This window comes from Apiospora phragmitis, assembly GCF_038363925.1.
Source record: "Apiospora phragmitis strain CBS 135458 chromosome Unknown utg000011l:1.0-3236445.0:1.0-3240683.0, whole genome shotgun sequence".
Lineage (NCBI taxonomy): Eukaryota > Fungi > Ascomycota > Sordariomycetes > Amphisphaeriales > Apiosporaceae > Apiospora > Apiospora phragmitis.
In genome coordinates, this window is record NW_027117411.1 from 711,203 (window position 1) to 732,957 (window position 21,755).

General features: G+C 53.2%; 7 protein-coding genes across 7 annotated transcripts; 4 read left to right on the forward strand and 3 right to left on the reverse strand.

Annotated features, from left to right (window-relative positions):
- Positions 1-185: 185 nt before the first annotated feature.
- PG994_013052 (uncharacterized protein) lies at positions 186-3,143 on the forward strand (the record flags this gene model as incomplete). Its single annotated transcript, XM_066864461.1, has 1 exon — positions 186-3,143. One exon carries the CDS (start codon positions 186-188, stop codon positions 3,141-3,143), a length of 2,958 nt encoding a protein of 985 aa, XP_066709422.1.
- A 1,164-nt stretch (positions 3,144-4,307) lies between these two features.
- PG994_013053 (squalene monooxygenase) lies at positions 4,308-5,882 on the forward strand (the record flags this gene model as incomplete). The annotated part of the gene is made up of 1 exon (XM_066864462.1): positions 4,308-5,882. The coding sequence occupies one exon, from the start codon at positions 4,308-4,310 to the stop codon at positions 5,880-5,882; it is 1,575 nt and encodes a 524-aa protein (XP_066709423.1).
- Positions 5,883-6,648: 766 nt separating this feature from the next.
- Positions 6,649-7,966, reverse strand: PG994_013054 (uncharacterized protein; the record flags this gene model as incomplete). The annotated part of the gene is made up of 3 exons (XM_066864463.1): positions 6,649-7,396; positions 7,510-7,817; positions 7,868-7,966. The coding sequence occupies 3 exons, from the start codon at positions 7,964-7,966 to the stop codon at positions 6,649-6,651; spliced, it is 1,155 nt and encodes a 384-aa protein (XP_066709424.1).
- Positions 7,967-9,013: 1,047 nt separating this feature from the next.
- Positions 9,014-9,530, forward strand: PG994_013055 (uncharacterized protein; the record flags this gene model as incomplete). Its single annotated transcript, XM_066864464.1, has 2 exons — positions 9,014-9,050; positions 9,244-9,530. The coding sequence occupies 2 exons, from the start codon at positions 9,014-9,016 to the stop codon at positions 9,528-9,530; spliced, it is 324 nt and encodes a 107-aa protein (XP_066709425.1).
- Positions 9,531-10,371: 841 nt separating this feature from the next.
- PG994_013056 (cytoplasm protein) lies at positions 10,372-13,021 on the reverse strand (the record flags this gene model as incomplete). The annotated part of the gene is made up of 4 exons (XM_066864465.1): positions 10,372-11,076; positions 11,135-11,971; positions 12,293-12,716; positions 12,783-13,021. 4 exons carry the CDS (start codon positions 13,019-13,021, stop codon positions 10,372-10,374), a joined length of 2,205 nt encoding a protein of 734 aa, XP_066709426.1.
- Positions 13,022-18,434: 5,413 nt separating this feature from the next.
- Positions 18,435-20,209, forward strand: PG994_013057 (uncharacterized protein; the record flags this gene model as incomplete). Its single annotated transcript, XM_066864466.1, has 4 exons — positions 18,435-18,769; positions 18,829-19,352; positions 19,403-19,734; positions 19,871-20,209. 4 exons carry the CDS (start codon positions 18,435-18,437, stop codon positions 20,207-20,209), a joined length of 1,530 nt encoding a protein of 509 aa, XP_066709427.1.
- Positions 20,210-20,978: 769 nt separating this feature from the next.
- PG994_013058 (COPI-coated vesicle protein) lies at positions 20,979-21,748 on the reverse strand (the record flags this gene model as incomplete). The annotated part of the gene is made up of 3 exons (XM_066864467.1): positions 20,979-21,300; positions 21,425-21,496; positions 21,729-21,748. The coding sequence occupies 3 exons, from the start codon at positions 21,746-21,748 to the stop codon at positions 20,979-20,981; spliced, it is 414 nt and encodes a 137-aa protein (XP_066709428.1).
- Positions 21,749-21,755: the final 7 nt, after the last annotated feature.

The following is a 21,755-nucleotide window of genomic DNA, read 5'->3' on the forward strand; positions in this document are numbered from 1 at the left end:
GCTTCCCAGGGAGCTTCCAAGAGCCCGCAAAGTTAGCTTTCCGTCGTACGACTGTCCACGACGACTATCGACTGTAAAACCGACACATACCTTTCGATCCGGAACGCCATTTTCATTTGTTTTAATACAGATGGCCGCTAACTAACATTCGAGCTCGACATGGCTCCGACCCATGCGTTACTACTATGTCTCCGCCCTTACCCGTGCCTTCAAAGGCCGCGATACATGCACTCAGAGGCCTGGCCCTAGGCACGTCCTGTGCGATTGGTTTGATCGTGGACGATAGGCGGCGACGGATCAGCACACTGCGAACCGCGATCGAGAACAAGAAGAAGCTCAAGTCCTCGAGGCTCTACCACGGCACCGCCGACGCTATTGCATTACCCGTCGGCGATCCCGTGGTACTTACACGGCGACGACCTGCATTGGCACTATCGCCCAGATCATTTCTCGAGCCTGGAGGAGCCGCGCTTGGAGGCCGGCTCATATTCTGCAGGGGCATCCCGGGGCAATCTTCACCGCAGACTTCGTCACAATCCGAGGCCGACGAACCGCAAGGGACCACGTCAACGGAGACAGCTACGCGACAGGGGTCTGGACGAGATGCAGGTCTTCCACGATACTCGGTTGAACCGCCACGCAAACTGCCGTCGCTGAGCACCTCCCTCGACGTGCCTGTAGGGAGGGACAGTGGCGGCTGGGTGCGCCGGTCCTCACCTCAGAACGAAGAATTGCCCAAACCAGACCCGGCTCTCCTTTTGAACAGCACTTTGGACTCGTTAGAAAAGGATGAAAATAGCTTGGATAGGATCATTGCCGATATTCTGCAGCAGGTGGAAAGCAAGACCTTACCCGCGCAACTTGGAGACCGGTGGTGTGATCTTTCTATAGCGCTGTGCAAGTACTGCCAAGAAAAAAACCGATGGGATGGTGCACAAAGAATACTTGCTGCCAGTATTCAGTCAGGCCGGCTTGGTATGAAGCAATATTGGGCACATAATCCTATACCCGTCATCGAATCAGCGCTGCCTTCCGCTGATCTGGCGTCGGACCCGCGCGAGCGAGCCAAGGCACTGAATATGCTGCGGCTATCTTTACAGCTGTTCACGCCGCATTTCGACGACGATGTCGTCATGCTCTCCCCAGAGTTACCTCCTTTGGGTAAAATCTTGATTGAACGTGTTTTGGCCTTCAACCAGCCCCAGTATGTTCGCGAGATTTATGGACGTGTCTTGCCTCAACTAGCAGATGCTACCGAGTTTACAGCCATGATCATATCAGCTCTCTTCGAATATCGCGACCACAAATCCGTCCTGCAGCTATTCAGGGTCAACTTTTCGAAATGTCGTCCGGACGAGCAGTGCTTCAGCGACATAGTGGAAATGGTTGTGACGTCTATGGAGTATATGGCGGGCGCCCGGGCTAGTGCGGTCGTACGTGCTCTGGCAAGTCTGTGTCGCACCAGTAACCAGCCCTTGAAGACTTCCTGGCTCATGAGGATACTGCAAGCCCATTGGCCTCGCCAGAGGGATCTCAAAATGTCGCAAACCCTGTTCAACCAGATGTTAAGAGAGGGGCTACTCGACCAAGTAGCGTATCCGCAATATCTTTACAAGGTTATGGTCGAGTTCTCGGTGATGTCGGGTGACAATGAAGCGGCGCATCATTATCGCAACGAGATCGTTATGATCGCTCCCGCGATGACCCGGGACGTCGGGTTAATGGGCTATTTTGCTCTAGCTAAGGCTCAAGCAGGGGACTGGGATGGCGTTTTGAGCGAATTTGCCAAGATGAAACCATACCAGGCGGCGCAAAAGGAAGCGCACGAGCAATCTTTTATTCGCATATTGAAGGTCTTTGCGCAAGATCATCCGATTGCCGAGGTCGAGCAGTTTGTTCAGTATTTTATGCAAGAAATGCGCATGCGACTGCACCCATTCATGGTGTCTTTGGTGGCCAACTCGTATGGGGAATTCCATGATGCCCCTGGACTTATCCGCTGGCTTCAGTTTTGCAGTTCGAGCGGATTTGCCCTGTCACCAAGTTTCGTCAATGGTGTTCTTCGAAACTGCCGACTGAAGTGGAAACTGCCATTCCGTCAACTGCGAAGGCTATTTTCTGAAATGAGGAAGCTTCAAGCTACTTGTGTTGACGATGTGACGCAAAACATGATGCACAATGCAGCTTTGATGGACGGCAATTATACTGGAAGGCCTGCTCGCCAACGAGTTCGATCTCTGAGGCTTTCTCTAAGCCGGAAACCTTACTACGGGAGATCTGCCAACAACAGGCAGGTCTTTGCTGCAATGCAAGAAGAGCTGCAGGGTGGTCGCCCGAACATGGCCGTGTTTATCTACCAACGTGCTCTGCAGTACGGGATGGCATGGTGTCCGAATTGCTTTCGCATTGCCGTTATTGCGTCCCTCAAACGGAAGACAAATAACTTTGGGAAGACGATGCAGCTCATCACCAATGCGTCGCAAAAAGGCCACGACGTCGGTACTGCTGTTGGGCTTTACATCAAGGCTCAATTGGATTCCTTCCGAGGCAAATACGAGGAGATAATGGATCGGCTCAAAACCATGACTGTCCGTTTCGAGTCAGCGGGCATACTCATTGATCCCTCGGTCTTGACACATGCTGCCGTCATTGCGGCCCAGTCGGGGCGCGATGCCCAAGCCGTGTCCCTTTGCCGACTTGCTATGCAGAAGAAAGGGACGACGAACCCTTGCTTCACGACGCAGAGTCTGAGGGCATTGCTGATGGCGTATTATCACTTGATGGATGTGGACGGGCTCCAATGGGTGGTTGAATCGCTGCCCTCTAGTCCTTGCTCGGCAGATGTACGTGCATTGTCGTTGCTCAAAGAAACCCGGAGGCACATGAGAAAATGGGAGGCATCGGACCGCGTCTGTTTGATGCATGACATTCTAGAAGCCGGAATTGAAGACATCAAAAAGCGCCGGGCCCTGCAGATTCGGCAAGGCGCCAAGATCCAACAAGAATGCCTGAGCATAATGAGCGACGCTGTGGCCAAGATGGAGGCCGGCAAATCGCATTATTCGAAAGCCGAAGTGATGACCAAGACCCCAGGCCCGACATATAAGGATCTCCCGATCCGGCAGGTAGCCGTTGGGGGATGACGTTTTAGATGTTGTGTATCTATTAATGTAGCACTGCCAAACTATAGATATCACGTACTTACGTAGCCTGCAGCTGATTGTCAAGAGTATCGTAGGTAGGTATACTCGTGTACCTCGAGTGCTACTCTGTGCTAGTAGCCGGAGGTGAATTTTTACTCATCGTTGGGTGGGCTGTCATCCAAAGTGTAAGTACCACTAGCACGGCCTCTGCCGAAATATGTTTCAGGACGTGATGGGCAAAGCAACAGTCCCATTCCGGCGCCTCGCATGGAAGGATAGACTATTACAGTGCGTGTGGCCTGATTATCGACGCTATATGGAATTATATTGATGACGCCTCAGCAGGATCACATGCTAACAAAGGTCGCTTGACGGGTGGTGGCAGTATTTCGGCCACGACAATCAAGGCAAAGGTGAGGGACCCGAGTGAGTCGGGAAGGCTATGGCTGACCGCTTCTCATATGTCCGACGGTTGACCCGTTCAGCCGTTGACTGTTTATTAGCTAAGGGCTTGGAAGGGGTACCTGACCAGGGGCCCGTTGGCGGGGGGCTTAACCCAATTGAACGGCTTAGGATTACGACGGAAGCAGCAGAGAAGGAGAGAGAAAAAGAAAAAAAGCAATAATTTGGCAGTCTAGAAAACAGGCCCACCCAAACTTTAGGGGTCGACCCCGGAAGTTCGATGGCAGAAGAGATTGTATTGAGTGCCCATCGAACGACTATGAGCAGACGTAATTGACTATCGCACTATCATGGGCTGCTGCCACTGCTACGGCTTCTGTTGACAAGACTGACAAGTACATCGACATTAAGGCCATAAAGAAACCGCCACGCCACAACCCACACGAGTCGAGTTCGAGTCGAGACCACGGCGGATTTACGTTGAGTGTTGCATTCGATTCAATTGGGGGAAACCTGCCTAAAACCTTAACTTACATATTCGTGTTGGCTTGCATCGAAACCAAACCACCAACAGTTACGCTTACCTCGACTAAGCACTAATTCCATATTACCCTCCCTCAATTCCTAATCCTCGCCCTTTCTCGCCCACGAGTCCCCTTGCTCCCACAGTCCGTCAGTCAATCCTTTGCGAGATTGGGATCTCTTTTCGCTCTTTGCCCGTCTTTCCAAGCATACAACATACACACAGCCCGAGCTGCATCCATGGCGACACGAACCGAGACCCGAGACGAGCGCGAGGAGCGCCGCGTCACATACCACGAGGCCGATGTCGTAGTGGTAGGCGCCGGCGTTTTCGGGTGCGCCGTAGCCCACGCCCTCGCGAGCCAAAACCGCAGCGTCCTCCTGCTCGAGCGCTGGATGAAGGAGCCGGACCGGATCGTCGGCGAGCTGATGCAGCCCGCCGGCATGGCGTCACTACGGAAACTAGGTTTGGGCCACTGCGCCGAGGGAATCGACGCCGCCCCCTGCTACGGCTACAATGTCATTAACTACGGCGAGGAGGCCGTCATCCCTTTCCCCAAGCTCGACCGGGTCGGCGCCGAGCACCTAGCCTCCTACGTGCTCATGTCCGACGCCACCCAAAATGGCCACGCCAATGGCAACGGCAAAAGCAATGGCAACGGCCACGCCAACGGGTCAGCCAACGGCAAACCGAACAGGGACAGGATAAGGAGGCCCGAAGGCCGCGCTTTCCACCACGGTCGCTTCGTGAATCAATTGCGCAAGGCCTGTCTGGCTCACCCCAACATCACCGTGGTCGAGACGGAGGCGGTCGCCACCATCAAGGGCGAGCACGGTAAAGAAATCCTCGGTGTCGAGGCGCGGACAGTAGATCCGGACACGGGCAAGAAGAAGCCCGACTTCTTCTTCGGTCAGCTGACCATTGTGGCTGACGGGTACGCCTCCATCTTCCGCAAGCAATACGTCGGGCGCGCGCCCGAGGTTCGCTCCAAGTTCTACGCGCTCGAGCTCATCGACTGCCCCCTCCCCGAGCAAGGATACGGCCACGTCTGCTGTGGCGACCAGACCGTCGTCCTCCTGTACCAGATTGGCACCCACGAGACTCGTGCCCTCATCGACGTGCCCCTGAACTGCCCCGACGCCTCGCCCGCCAAGGGCGGCGTTCGTGGCTACATGGCTAACGTCGTGCTGCCTCAACTGCCGGCCGTGATCCAGCCCTCCTTCCGCGCCGCCCTGGAGAAGGACGACAAGATCCCGCGCAGCATGCCCAACTCTTGGCTCCCTCCGTCGCGCCAAGACATGAACCCCGGCATCGTGGTGCTCGGCGACGCCATGAACATGCGCCACCCACTGACGGGCGGTGGCATGACGGTGGCGCTCAACGACGTCCTCATCCTCTCGGAGCTCCTGGCCCCGTCCGAGATCCCCAACCTCGGCGACAGCGCCGCCGTCAGCAAGGCCATGGCCAAGTTCCACTGGCAGCGCAAGAGCCTGACGTCCATCATCAATGTCCTGGCCATGGCGCTGTACAGCCTTTTCAGCGCCGCCGACCCGAACCTGGCGGTGCTGCGCAAGGGCTGCTTCGCCTACTTCAGGAAGGGCGTCGTTGACGAGCCCGTCGGCATGCTCGGCGGCCTCATCCAGCGCCCGCTCACCCTCGCGTACCACTTCTTCACCGTCGCCTTCCTGTCCGTCTGGATCGACTGGAAGGAGAGGGGCCTGTGGAACATCCCCGTCAACTTGTGGAGGGGCATCAGCATCATCTGGACCGCCTGCGTCGTGTTCCTCCCCGTCATGTACCGCGAGGCGTTATAGACAGATGCATGGTGTGACGTACGGGTGACGGATAACGAGTTGACGAGAAGAAACGAAGATGTAGTGGGCCATGTTTCTTATTAGAGATCAGAACTGTGCTTTGCCCCCAAAATTAGCCTTGCGTCTCCCTTCCTCCCTTTAGAAAATTCGCCTCATAGAAGGATGAATGAATGCCAGAGATGGCGCACGCTTGCGCGTCGCGCCCAAGCATTTTGGCTTTAAATGCCGAGCCGACACAGGATGTTTATACCGTTTTGGACCTGATGTTTGTTTTAGAGCCAAGACTCCCACCCAATTCCAATTCCCTCGTCTTCTAGCTAAACAGCTGGGAGGGGGGGGGGGTGATGTGTGTGTGGTGGGATGATGAAAAGCTCTACTACGCGGTCGATATCATTTTGGGAAAGCCAGCGCTGCTGTTAGGCAATGGGCATTGTTCGGCAGGCGCTTAGGAGTTATGTACATATCATGTCAGAGAGGGGGAGTGTTCATCACCACATCGTACATAATACTAATCTATACGTGGAAGACGAATTTCATGATTGATGCATTGTCCCGGTATACTTCGATTCTTGTGCCATGATCTCATCTCTGTCCACTGACATGCCTGGAACATGCCCACGAGAAGCCTGTTCCAGTCTTCTGACGTTGTAGCAAACTCGCCATTTTATGTAGTAGCAGAGCCATTAGTATACACAAACTCCTCTTGGTTTTCTTTCCCGGGAAATGCACAGTATATCTGTTTACCCGTCGCGCTTTCTCCTTCTTTCTATGTTAGGCGGCGTCTATACACACCCATCATCCAGCTCGCACGCAAAACAGCCAAGCCGACAGCCATCCTAATGCTGTCCTGTATGACGTTCAGCTTGCTCCCGTCGACTTCGTGCCAGTCAATCGGCACCTCGGCCACCTTGATCCCGGGACTGCTGCCAATAACAGCACCGTCGCTCGACAGAACCGACACGGCCGGGGCCGACTCGGCCAGCATCAGCATCTCGATGTCGAAGATCCAGCCCTCGGCGTGCATGTAGGGGACGATGTGGGGGAGGGCCTCGCGCGAGAAGAGCTTGAAGCCGCACTGGGTGTCGCGGAGGCGCGAGGTGGCGGGGGGCGTCAGGATCATGAGGATGAAGTGGAAGCCGCGCATGAGGAAGTTGCGCAATGCCGAGCGCTTAACCACGGCCTCGCTGCCGACGAGGTGGCCGCGGCTGCCGATGGCCACGCCGCGGTGGCCGGCGTCGGTCACGTCCTCGCAGCCCTCGATCAGCTTGCCGAGGTCGCTGAACTTGGATGCGCCGTCGGCGTCGGCGAAGAGGGCGAACTCGCCGCGCGCGTGGCGCAGGCCGTGGGTCACGCCGCCGCCCTTGCCGCGGTTGCGCTCCAGCGTCACGAGCCGCAGAACGTCGTGCAGCTCGTGCTGCCGCGCAAAGTCCAGCACTACCTCCTCGGTCCGGTCCCGCGACCCGTCGTTCACGATGATGATCTCGTAGCCCGTGAGCGCCTGCTCTGGCGGAATCCTATGGTGCCAGCGCGGCGAGGTCGGGCTCGCGACCCCTTCTTCTTCTCCTTGTCGGCATTGTCGGCAGCGGCGGTGCGCTGGGATTGCCGGCCGAAATGAGCGTCCAGGTACTTGACGGCGTCCTCGAGCGCGGGCAGGATACGCTTCTCTTCGTTGTAGGCGGGTATCACGACGCTGAGGCGGATCTCGGCGGGTTCAATGGAGCCCGTGTCCGGGATGGGCAGGAGAGTGCCATCGCCTTCTTGGCTCGCGCGGTTCTCGCTCGCATGACGCTCGGCCAGCCAGCGGTCGTGCCAACAGGGCAATTGGCGTGTCACGACTTTACCGTCGGGGGTGGTGGTTTTGTACGTCTTTTCTGACGAGAGGACAGCGCGTGGCTTGGGTGCGAAGAGGTGAAGAACTGCGTAGATCTGTGGCGACTGCCTGTTAGTATTTGTGGAACTGGATTTATACTTGGGGTGACACTAACTGTGTAGAATGCCGTGACCAGTAGCGTGACAAAGGCGAGAATGAGCAGATGGACCGGTGTGTCTCCGACAGCCCGGACTAAGAGAGAAAGGGCGTCCATGGCTGCCTGTAGTGTTGGTGTTTGGTGAGAGTGTCCTCCTCGCATTTGAGAAGTCGCAGGTTACGCGACTTGGAGGCGCCGAGATGGTTCTGTGGTGGAGGTCATTCAATCGCATCAATTCGGGACACGGTTGCTGACGGCTCAACGGCTGATGTCCGTATGCAGGGTCGCTTGCAGGGTCCACGCTTACGGGTTTAGTGGGCTGATCCCCTGTTGATCGAGTTTACCCCACACTCCTCCAGAAGGGGGTGACTTGGCCCTACAGTGCTAGTGGGCTTTTCAGCAAGATCAACATGAAGCGAGCTACCTCCTATTAAGTAGTAATGGAAATGCTTATGTTTCCTGATTGCTTAATATTGGCCTAATGTAGGTGTGCTCCTGAGAGGGCTTGATTCGGCAGTGGCATCCCAACAGGAGTACATGCTCTCATGTAGCAAGCAGAAGACCGGTTTCTGATATCCATTAGAAGCATTATCATGTTGGTATGATTAGCATTCCAGAGGCGATACAGTATGATAAGTCAAGATATGGAAGCAATCTAATAGATTTGTAGCTCTGGCTGAAGGGCATAAATTGTTTGTCTGGTCCAGTTCCCTGTGACGGGCTGTCATGAGGATCCCCGTTTGCCAGGTAATGAATGTCCTGAAGTGCTAAGTCGACGAAATCAATATCTTCAAAGGACTCCTTTCCTCCACAATACCACTACTAAGCAAATACTGATATGATATGGATCTAATACCGGTCGTAAATTTGAAGAAGATCAGAGTGTACAGACTGTTTCTGTGCGGACCTCTTCCGCCCAGTCCCTCAACGTGTTGGATGTGAACTGGAGTGGCTGATCATGGAAACGGTCAATTCGTACTTGAAACTCATGAGAGAACATTACCAGAAACTTGAAGATTGGTGTAGTTCTCGCAAAAAGCCGAGGTTCAAGGCATTGGATGCGTGGCGGAGGCACAGATAGGTGGGCAGGCCTACTTCCGGGCTACGAGTGAACAGCGAAGCAAATATGGCACTCATTTCAAGCCTTTAAACTAAAACATCGTCATGGCCAGTGATCTCTCTCGCAATGGATATATCGTGCGTACCTTCGTCACTTCGCAGATGGCTGCCTGAAGCCTCGTAGACCGTAGATTCGTCCCACACTAGCTTCACATCGCGGGCAATACCAGCCTGAATCAGTGGCCACGGGAGCAGGAAGAGCACCAGAGGAAGACACATTGACCACAAACAGAGTAGATTCACCTTCTACCGTCCAAACTATTGACATTCTCAAGTCGGACCTGACAGCACGATCATCGTCGGTCACACGGCATTGGCATCCTTCTTCAAGGCCCAGCGCGAAGCCAAGCACTCAATGAAAAATGAAAGCAAGTCTTGGAGAAAGACTCGTAAAGGTTCCAAAATTTTGACCGTCAATACTGGATGGCGAACCACCCAGCAGCCTCCAGTACTTCTTGATCTACCCGAGGCGCGGCCGCAACAACAACTACCACCACCACCACAGCAGAAGCAGTTGTGCAGCAGCATGAGAGAAGAAGAAGAAGCTTGGAACCCCCATTGACCGTAGGAGGTATTAAATAGGATTGGGTCCAGTGACCGAATCAGTAGAGTGGAGCCGCGCCTGCCTGACGAGCTCTTGCCTTCGTTGATGCCTCCTTGACCTTAGGAGGTGCATTAGCTAATACACCTGATTGATGGATCCGATCCAGTCACAAATGTATCAATATCTATACAGGATCGTAGGTACCTGTCCTGATTTAGGCATCAGGTCTGTCAGCCCATTCACATGCCGGTGCTGCAAGCAAGTGATTACATTTGTATATGGCACTTGTTGGTGATTGCTACCCGACCGTATAAGCAGTATTAAGGTACTGATCCATTGGCCTCTTGGCCGGTGGTTTTGGTCGTGCTTTACCATGTCTTATGTAGGCCGGTACCTGTAGAGAATACGAGTACTGACGTAAGGAGGCCGAGTTCAAGGGACGGGTATCAATAGGGGGAAAGGGCCTTGATGTCAACTCGGGCTCGCGAGAGGTTCCGCACTAAAGCTGGCAGCAGCAGTGGGACTCGCGTTGCTCTGAGCAAGCCGCAGCCTCTGTCAAGCCCCATTTGAGGTAGTACCTTCCACTGAAGCAGGCCTGGGTTTGAGGTCTGACCGAAAATGCAAGCCATCCCTGTCCCTAAAAAGGTCGAAGTGCTGAGGTTGAGCAATGAGGAGGCGAAGGTAAGCAGTTACAGTTGCTATTTATGCAAAGCAGGAGGTTTTACGACGTAAATTACTTCTTGTGGCTTGAACTGGATGATAAATAACTGCCGAACAAACTCATGATGATCAGTAGCCAAGGGCAAGTATCGTGTTCAAACTTTTGTTAATTGGGCGCATGTTGGCATTATATACGCTGTTATATAGCACTGACATCCTTCGTCTGCTCCTCAACTGGCGGGACAGCCTTAGAATCCACGTCATTCTTCTTCTGCTCTTCTACTGGAGGGGCAGGCTTTACCTCCTTGTCGTCTTTCTTCTGTTCTTCCGCTGGCGGGACAGCCTTGACCTCCACATCGTCCTTCTTCTGTTGTTCTTCTGCTGGTGGGGCAGGCTTAACCTCCACCTCGTCCTTCTTCTGCTCTTCAATTACTGGCGTGACTGCCGTAGAAACCTCATTCTTCTTCTTCTCTGCTACTGGCGCGACAGTCTTGGAATCCACATTGTCCTTCTGCTCTTCTGCTTTAGCATCCAGATTTACAATACTTTTGGCAACGATTTCATCGATGCCTCCTGCTTGCGTCGGCCCCTTGGCCGCACTGTCGTTGCCCAACAGCGGCCGTTCAGGCTTCCGCGGGCTTACAGGGCTGGACGTCGTGCTTTCCGACCCGGCCGCGTCGAGTAGACTCTCGCTGAAACTGTGCTGCGTGTCTGGTCGTTGGTACTCGCCCCTATCGTTGGTATCGGTCGAGCCCTGGACGCCAACCCACCCCTTGTCGAGGGGGAGGGAATCCCGGCGTCGTCGGCCCAGGGCTGTTGAGCGGCGACGAATATCCGTTCGAGTCCGTTTTGGATTTGCGGATCCCGAATCCCCATCCTCCGCCAGAGGTACTGGCGCCGCTGGCTGGACGGCCCCAGCCTTGTTTGCGCTTCTCCGATGCCCAGGACGCCCAGCTACCTACATAAGCACCCACCTTAGCACCAGCAGTGTTCCCACTTGCTTGGGACTCGGGGCTCTTTGTTGACTCGGCAGAGGGAGACTTTGTTGTCTCTTCAGCGCGTTTGCGTTGTGCTTCGCGCATCGTCTCCATGTCGGCATAAAACCTATTAAACATAGTACTGGCCTTATCTCGGGCGGCGGCTGCATTACGACCCAGAACTTCGCGTCCAGCAGCCAAGCGCTCATCCAGATGTAGATCTTGCACTTGCTGTTGGAGGCGCCGCTGAACATCTTCCATAGTCAAACCACCAGCACAAGGATGCTTGGGCTCAACAATGTCAAAGAGTAAGGAGTCGGTGTGTGCATTCCACATTCGATAGTTCTCAGTCTTGGCCCAATACTCTACCCACTCGGTGCCAAAATCAACCGACGGGTCGCCTTCCACATGGGGTAGAACCACCTTCGCGTCATTGCCATGCTTCGCCAGGTAGTTGCGGTATTTGACCGATGCAATCAAGGACAACAGATACTCCTCAAACTGAAGCCGGATGTACTCTTCACTGCCTCGATAGCCCATATGATTAGGCCGTTGAGGGTTCTTCTCGTCCCAGGTGTCGTTCACTTCCTGGGTGATGACATCGATCCATCGTCGATCACTCGCAGTCAGCACCAATGCTGTGCGAAGTGACGTCGACGTAATGTTGATTATGTCATCGTCTAGGTTGATGAGAATATCGCTATAGCGGTCTTTCTGCTGTAGAAGGAGAGAGTTCGTGCTGCCCACGATGTACGACTTCGTGCCAAAATCCGCGAGAATATCGAGTTGTTGGAGAGGCGTGTATGGGCCGAATAAGCTCCCCTGTCTCTAGTTAACAATGCTGGCCAGCCGTTTAGACAAGGATTGGAGATCCTACCTTCCCAAAGATCTGGAGTGGTAGCCCCATGTATGAAAGCAGCGAATTGCGGTCACTAGTCCGCAAACTCGTCGGCTTGCTTAAGCTTTTCTCGTATCCGTCTAGATCTGGCCCTGCACAGTCCTGCAGGCTCCTCAACAGACCCGGAATTAAAGATATAAGAGAGAACTGCATCATACACAGGCGTTCGCACCTGGATCCAAAGAACAACATCTGTGAAAGCCATCAGCACACATGCCAGTATTGGCGGAAACTTGATTACTCACCTTGGGCTGCAACAGGCAACATTTTAGAAGTACAAGGGTTTGCCATCGGAATTCGCGTACTAGTTCACGAAGGCTCATCCCTAGGTACTGATCTCGGTCCTCTTCACTAAGCTGCCCTCGCTCTTTTTCGTCTTTCAAGCTTTCCTGGAAGCGTCTTAGGATCTCGCAGTCGGTGAATTCGCGCTGCGCAAACCAGGCGCTCGTAACCACCGACAGTCTCTCCCGGAGCATACCGAAGAACTGTGGGCTGTCCGCTATTACCACCACAGCCTTTTGCACAGTTGATCGAGTCACTTCTGGCGGCCGGTTGAGAAGCTGCGACGCATCCATCTGGCGCGTGCAGGATATCCCGAAGAGGGAAGTCGGAGGCAGGTCTTCGGTGGCCGGTTTGAGCAAGGTAAAATAGGAGAAGTCCTCGGTCGTACTACAAGAAATCAACGTATAAATATCAGCACTGAAGTCAAGTAAATGGCTATATCTTCCCACTTACGCATGCGCCCCGTCACTCAACGCCATGAAGGGCAACAGCGTCCAGTCCCACTCTGCAGCTGGATCTGTTCCCTCCGGGACTCCAAACCACTTCTCGACCTCCGGCCCCCTCGCATGGTGGAAATCTACCACGGTCACCAAAGGAATGAAGCCAGGTTGCTTGGGCAAACCCGGGCTCGGTGGTACGCTGGCAGCCGACCGAATCGAGGCCGCAGGCTGAAGTTGATTTGTGTCCGCCATGGTTGCGTTATTGGGGAGTTTGTTGGTGTCGGGGGACGATGGCGCAATTTAAGCAGTGGGCTAGACCGCGATACTGAAGCTGCGGCCGCAGCCTATTGCGCATCCAGTGTTGCGAGTGACAAGGAAGGCGATCGAGCGGTTGATCCAAGCTGGCCAGAGCGTATATAAAGGGCGGTTGACGTCACGGCAGACGCGGCCCTAGAGGCGCATCCCCGTACTTGAATCGCTTGAGGGACGACGGGAAACGGGTTATAGCTGTCGGCAAGACGGGCTGAGAGGAGATATAGCGAACGAGAAAGCGGCTCGAGGTGTGTTTGGGTGTGTTCAGTAAGTGGTGGTCAGAAATACAAGAACAGAAGCGGTCAGGAAGGGTCCGACTCGAGATAATCCAACCCAAATTGTTGACCTAGCATTCCACCACGACACGGTCAGCGGGGCAAGGTCATTCATTAGAGCAAATCGAGTAGCTCCAGGCACAAGCAACAACATCAATGGCTCAGCGCTCACCAATGCGAGACAAAAGAATCGTGTTTCCTTCTATGACATTGCACCATCTGAATTGATATCGCTTAAAGATCAGTCCGGAGCAGCATGCTGTGTTGTGTGCTGCAAAATAGGCTCCAGCAAATTTGGATATTTATTGATTCGTGGAGGATCATCCAGATATTGTCATGGGGGGGGACAGCAGCACACGCACATAAGGTTAATGCACGTATGTACGTACATATGACAGTGGAACTGTTTATAGAAGCAGAATGGATCAGTGAGTTCTTCCCAACATAGTCCCCTCTAAAGCTCTAACAGGATTGGGATGGAATGAGAGGTAGCAGTCCCATTGAGCAAGATGCGTGCCACAAATCACAAGCTTGTAAACCACCTGGCAGCCTGGGGCCAAGTTATGAGCGTCTGCACGCAGTCGATTCTTATTGCCGAGTTTGTGACAATATTAGCATGGGACGAGCTTTCGCCCCACGGTTAATCATTCTAATAGCTCAATCATCTCATAATCCTGACACCCTGACACGACTCTGCCTCTACGGTGCAGGGGTCAGTTCGAAAGAGAGGGTGAGGCCTAGGGGTATTGCGGGCAGGCAGGAGAGGATTGGCAGTAGATTACGTCCTAACCTATCAAACGAACAGATGCAACGCATACACAAACAAGCCGAGCCTTCTTAGCATGGAAACCTCCCCCAAATCTGCAAGACGTGGCGATCTGCCAGCTGTCCCGCATTGCATAAACGAAATCTTGCAAGACCGTCGTCATCTATTGTCCCCAAGAACTTCTTCCGCAGAGCTACATGTAGATAGGAAGATATTAGCGGACCGGCGGGAGTGGATGCGGATATCGTAGGCTCCTACTTGGCCGCCCATTTGCTCCGGACTTGTAGCCACCGAATCGCCCGAGCTCTTTGCCAATTACCTATCACGCCGCCCACATCCCACACTTCCTTGTGAAGAAGCAACTTTGCGTCCACTGTGGTATTAGGGGCTGCGAAACAGTGGAATAAAGCATATGCGAGCCGTCTGAAGGGGAACAACGCACTAAGACCACCCGAGGCGCACTTGATATATGTACGAGCTGTGTTCCAACCTCCAGTTCGCCAATTAACGATGCTATATTGATGGTCTTCCACTCCAGGGGTGTTTGGCAGTGGCTTCATCAGCCACTGCCACATTTCTTCCCGACGAGGTCATGGTTCGGCAATATGGGTCTCGTCCTCAGCCAAAAGTTCATAAAGTACCCAAGGTAGGCCTATCAGTCACACCTGCTCTTGTTGTCTATGTCTTGTCACCTCGAAATTTTCCCCTCCTTTCTCTTCTTGCTTTTTTTCTTAGCCCAGTAGTTTCGGTAGTCGACCATTTCACCTCTTCGCCTCGTTGCCAATGCAGCAGTCGCTGTCGGGTCTGTGGTCAACGAGATAAGATGTGGCGTGGTACTATCTACGCTGCGAATCTCCAGGCCCTGGGCAGTCCAATAGTCTGGTCAATAGTGAAAGGCATGATTGCTGACACTATGGTTTACCACAGATGAAGATACGATGCTGGGCCCAACGGTGAGCGGACTCATTGTTTTGAAGACCCCCGATCCAGATCAATGGTTTTGTCAATGGTTTTGGGCTCCAAGAACATTTGCTGTTGTTCGTCAGGGCGGTATCAGAGTATTCCAATGATCGAGGCACGCAAGCACGCTTGTCAGCGACGGAATTATTGACAACGGCCTCGTCCGCAACTAAAGATGGTCGACGTACTCTAGGTGGTTGGTGATGCTGACGTATTGAGTATGGCGACAGCAGCTGCAAGAAGACTGCCAGATTTGATTATTGTCTGATACTGGTCATGGGTTGGCCCGTCCCCTAGAGTGAGGGCCATATCCATCAATGATGGAAACACCTGCCAAGACTTAGAAAGGGGGGCATTCGGGTCTTCGGTCTTGCGCGGACCAAGTGACCACACTTGCTGGAGTCACTCCGTACCATCACCTGGTTGCAGGTTGATCGCGCCATGGACTCTGCCGCAGCTGATGCCAATACAGTCGCTATTTCTTTCTTCCTGTACGCTGTTTCACACCCACTTCGAAAACTTACTCTCAGACTGTGCAGTGCATTCTGTATCTCAACCAACACGATCGATATCGTCACCAGTCGTGCGACTGGAAGCAGAAGTGGGGCATCACTCAATATGACCTGTCTGCTTCTACGGACCTAAACGTTCACCCACCTGGGAATTTTGTATCCTTCGATCCGACTTCTTATCGGAACCCGCGGCATGCTGTTCAAATTTCCTCTTGCCAAAGTGTATGTTTCATTGACACCGAGGCCACATGGTTCCATCCAGATGCAACACCTGTACAGATCGTCGAAGTCCAAACCTTGGCGCTTTATCGAAACGTATAATTATTGCTCCAGCGTCGATCCGTGATGCCTACAGCCTTATAAAGATATAAGCGAACTACTGGCGAAGCCTACCTCCGACTTTTCAGGCATCTGCTAAGCTTGGGAGGCAGGCCTCGAATTAGATCGATATATGTTTTTAATATATTATTATAAGGTTTAGGGGATTGGTTGAAGCAAGGTAATGCTAGGCAATCCATGCTGTGAGGAAGACGAGATGCGGTCAGGTACCTATCGTGGCCTCACAATCGTGACATTCATACAGAGGGCCAGTATAAAAATAGTTGAGAGGAGTATGTACTTTTTTCTACCATCACGTTGGTTTATATCTTAGCTCACCGGTGACTGATTAGGGGTCGATATCTGCGACCTTGGATCTCCTTAGCACCGCGGCCACTATCACCAGAGAGTATATTCAGTGAACAGAACTTACAGCCTTACCAATGGTCAATGACACGATTGCTAGGTAAGTACACAATAAGCAGGGCCAGCATCCATTGATGACCTTCTCTCCATTGTCATTGAGTTTAGCAGAAGACGGTACCAGCAGGTCAATATATTTATTCCACTGAGCATTGTCAAGTACGACGGCACAAGAAGGGAGGAGTGGATGCGAGACTTAAAGTGAGAGTATACCCAGGTAGGTCTAGGTTCCCGCTAGGGGAAGCCGGTTCTTGTTCAGCCGATTGGACCTAGATCCTCGAAGTGGACCCAGCAAGTCCGTGACAGCCAATTACGGTTTTTGCAATTGTCATTTTAATCAGATTATCCAGGTGCTGTCATATAAACCTCGGTTCAATAGGCACGACTCGGCAACGTACGTGTGTCCCGGTATTAGAAGCGAGCTCTTCGTTTGCGAAACATGATCAAGCTTAACATATCATACTCTTCGCTATCTGGCGCTACTGAGTTCGGCACTGTATAAATATAAATATATTCCTTATGTAATGTACCTACATTATCGAACAATCTGATACCAGCCCGGAGGTCGAGCACACACACACTCTCTCTAGTGCGACCCATTCTTGATAACCGAACCAGACGGATCTTATCACGTCCAGGCACTTGCAGGTGACCCTCAAAAGATTGCCAGATAAAAATGCTTGGCACTAATAAGGAGGGTGTCCTGTCAAATTCGGAATACACATCAATTCCATATTTTCGAGGTCTGGCCATGGCACCTAAAAGGGATGTACCTTGCGCTGAACGTGCCCCCTCAGTACACACTGTTCCGTGCAGTGCTCTTGATTTTCGGACAGTTGACTTCACCTCGGCGACGGGTCTTCTGGACGGGTGAGCATCAATGTACACAATGGTAGGATCGGTACACAAACCATGCCCCTATTCTACATACAATACGGCCTCTGACTCTCTGACGAGTATTCTGGAATGTTGGGAGTGTAGGTATGCACCTACCAGGTAATGGATAAACCTTAGCGCAATCCCAAGGGAGATGTTCCCATTTGATCTCTGCTGTATCCGTACATGGGAGATGGACCCGATGCTGGGGACTCGCCTAGACCCATGCTAACTCCATGACAGGGACGCTTGTCCCCTGCAGTCCCCCTTTTGGCCAATCGCAGTGGTTCGAATTCAAATCATCTTACCACCGAGCGCCGACTCCGGGCTTAGCCCACGCGGACAGGGCACTTCTGCACTGTCGTCGAGAGCCAGAGCCAGAACCAGAACCAGAGACAGCAATCAGTCGACTGATACCAAGTAGTTTCATAGAGGCTCTGATGGTTCGATCTGGTTTGTAATAATCCAAGCAGACAGTGGCCCGCCCCAGGATTGATGCCAGCGCTGTAATTTATACTTCGGACTCTGAGTGGTACTGCTGGCTTCAAAGCTTCTTTTCCAAGTGCCTTCAGCTGTCCCCGTCCCCGTCTGATCTGGAGAACCTGAGTCGAGGTGGCGGAGTGCGGACAGACTTCACTCCTGCCTACCCGCTTGGTGCATGCCTGCCTTATTGCATGGTCTTGAGAAAGCATAAGCAACAAACCTTCTTCTAGAAGACACCCAGATTTACCGCACCGCATTTCGAACGCTTGTCAAAGGGAGAAGCAGCAACTCGCTGTGGCCGTGCCGTTCGCATCCCTCCTTCGCCGAACCCCTCCACGCAACATCGATTTCTCCCTGTGTAGGGAGACAGATACCACTCATCGCTAGTTGCTAGTCATAAGCCTGCGTTGTGCCTCCCTCGCGCCCAAATCCTACGCCGACGTCCACAGGCTCTGTAGTTATCCAGGTCGCCGACGATACTTGTGCTCTATATATCCTCTCGATCGTATCACATCACGCGACCGACACCTGCGAAATTGTAGCACCTCGAAAAGCTGCTTGGCACAAGGGTCTGCTGATGTCCACCATCGTCACAGCATCTGAACATACCCTTTAGACTTATCCGGAACAGGTGACCGTCAGATGCCAAGCCATTACGGGAGGCGACAATCGCAACAGACAAATATCGCTTCCTCCTATATGGTGGGTGCTGGTTCACGTTGAAACAACAGTGAAGCACGATGGAAGTCGCCCGCCAATCAAACACAAATAATTCATTGGAGGGTTCTGGTTCAGGTCGTACTGCCCTCCCCTCTCGTCTCACAGCGTCGAGGGAGAACGCGCAGCCAATGGACACCAGCGACTACCGCTATGCATCTTCCACTGGATCGCGTAGCCCAGCGGCAGACAGCGTCGCTGCCTCCGAAGCCAGACGTAGCCCGTCAATACTGGAAAGCGCACATGCCACCTCACCAAGTCTTTCGCCGTTACCATACGACACCGTTCAGGATGGAACACCGGTGAAAGGGAAGGCAAATACGCTTGCTGTACCAAGTCAGGGCGGCCAAATCTGCAGGTAAGAAACATGTTATACTCGCACGGAACCACTGGACCATCAGCTTACGTGAGCCGCAGCAATTGTCAGACTACACGGACACCGCTCTGGAGACGGTCACCGCAAGGCGCTATCATCTGCAATGCCTGTGGTCTATATCTTAAAGCACGGAACTCGTCTCGACCTACTAACCTGAAACGCCCGCCTCCCTTGTTCACAGCTGCGTCAGGGCAGGACTCTGAGCCGGCAGCCTCGAAGGCTTCTTCGCAAACGTCCGGCGCTACATATGTTGCAGCTGACCACATGCCTACAGGATCTTGTCCTGGTGGCGGGCGCTGCAATGGTACTGGCGGCGCCGAGGGTTGTAGTGGCTGTCCAGCATACAACAACCGGGTCGCCAAAAGTGCGCATATGACCAGCTGCCAAGGGCAGGAAACATCGAACGGGCAAGCTCCTGATGATGGACCTACACCAATTGATGTAGCCGCTCAACAATCGCAAAATCAGAACACAGCTGTCGTGATAGCTTGCCAGAATTGTGGAACGACAGTCACCCCTTTATGGCGTCGGGATGAGGCTGGTCACACCATCTGTAATGCCTGTGGTATGTAACTCGTTCTGCGTATGTCGGAGATGATTACTAAGACAAAACAGGACTTTATCACAAACTTCATGGTGTCCACCGGCCAGTTACCATGAAGAAGGCCATCATCAAGCGAAGGAAACGAGTCATTCCAGTGACCCGGGAAGAGCAAGAAGACGAGTGTGCATTATACTCTCCAGAGCAGGAATTCCAAAAGTCCCGTCCGGATTCGGAACGCGGGACTATGAATGAAGATGGATCTGTCAATCTCGGGCTCAGCCGCCGAATGGAACATCCCTTGACGCTTTTACCTGAGCCCGTTCGCCCCATCCAGACATCGGCACAGTTACCTCCCACGGATTTGACTGCGTATCATACAACTCATACCCCGCAGTCTCTCGACGTGCGCGATTCACTTATTGATGATAACCGACTAGCGCCCCTGACATCTATCTCGGCGATGAAAGACAGGCAGTCTTCTCTGTCTCCAGCATCGTTTTCTCTCGCCCTCCCGGAAAAGATCATTCTCAGCTGCCGAGTCGGAGCTTGCCTTTAGTGACGGGGGATATGAGGGCTCCAAGCGACTCTCGTCTATCAGTTCCATTCTCAATCCATCCAGGACGTCGCAAAGTCCAAGTCTCAGTGCCATGGAAGACGCAGCAGACTCGCTCCGGCTATTACGGTCCCCAACTGGGACCTTGACATCAGCACCGAGTCCGGGGGCTTATTCGGTCGCGTCTACGGCCACAAACCATGCCCACATGATCGAGAGCGAGAGGCTCAAGGCAGAGAAGCGAGCAGCTTTGCAGTTGGAAGCGGAGAAAATGCGTGAGTTGTTGGCTGCGAAGGAGAAGGAGCTGGCGGCTCTAGAAGAATAATGCTCCAAGGCTGGATGAAGCGGCATGTGAGATATCATATATGTAAGAGAAGGCGCACGAGTTGCGCTCATGCCACGTAGCTAAGTTGTTGATTTATTGGACATTATGGGAGCACCGGGGGTATACGGATAAGGTTATGACGGGCTATGAATTATGTAAAGAATCCGACTTGACGAGTTTCGCTATGAGCGAGGCATAGTTAAAACGCGAAGGAGTCGTTCCGACCCGGACAACTCAAGAGATACTGTCGTCCAGCTGTGTTGTTGTTTCTAGAGGGAATAGTCATCAGGTTTTTAGCCAAAAACAGCCCCGGATCAGAATCGAATGGACTTCTATATCATCTTGTATAGTTGATCTCTAACTGTAACGGCTAACGTGGAAGAATTCACGTTTGACGGGCCAAAATCAGAAGAACTCTACAAGAGCGTGTGGTAGGCATTTGGACAAAGTTATACATATGGCGGCGCATATGCACAGCCAATGGACGCACTTGGTTCACTACATGTGACATCTCGCCATTGCCTCGTACACACAAATATACACACACAATGAATGGCGCGTATGGCCACTCAAACTGCATTCTTGCTTTGAGCTCCTATAGAATCTAATACCCGAAAGGATCCCCTGCCCAGCCCCATCCCCCACAAACTGCCTAGTCTCAGTTTCTCGATAACTTGTTTCGACACTGCTTCTGACCCGCGAAGTTACGGCCTGGCCAAGCGCGATGACAGCCCGGCCAGCAACGCGGTATGCACTCGGAGTAGGGAGCCTAGACCTGCTCGGCGCCCCAGCCCTGGTCGGCCTCGCGCATGTTGGCCGGGGGCTCGATGGAGGGGATGAACTCGAGGGCGCAGTAGGCGAGGCCGACGAAGGCGACGATGGAGCCGGCCAGGCCGCGGAACCAGTCGCTGCTCAGCAGGATCGAGCCCATGAAGATGTAGAAGACACCGCGGCCGATGAAGGAGAACATGAACGAGGCGTAGCGCGACACCTGGGGCGGGATCTGGAACTCGAGGAGGGCCACGGCGGCGCCGAAGATGATCTCGTAGATGCCGATGATGAGGGGTTGGCTGTTGTTTGGGTTTTGCGAGCTGTCAGTCACGGGGCTATCGCGTCTTGAAACAAGACTTCTTCTTCCGCTTCATCTCGCCGGACTGGCGAGGACAGTAGGAAGTCAAGAGGAGAAGAGGACATGGTATGATGGGAAATACGTACACTCCGAAAGGGAAGAATTGAACAACACCACCCAAGACCATGACGGCCGCAACCACCAGGTTGACGATTCGGCTACGCGCAAAGTACTTTGTTAGCCACGATTTCTTCTCGATCTTCATACATCTTCCAGAACGCGATCGAGGAAGCGATTGAGGATACGCAGCAAGATTGTCGGGGTTCGAGCACTGTGCGCGTCATGGCGTCACACAGAAGAGAGCTTTCTTTCCCTTCCTTACAAGCGGCGCGGCCTCGTATGGTCGTCCTGGGGGATGGATAGGGTTTCGCGGCACGGAGCGAAGCTTACAAAGAGTCGGAGAAGTCCATTTTAGCG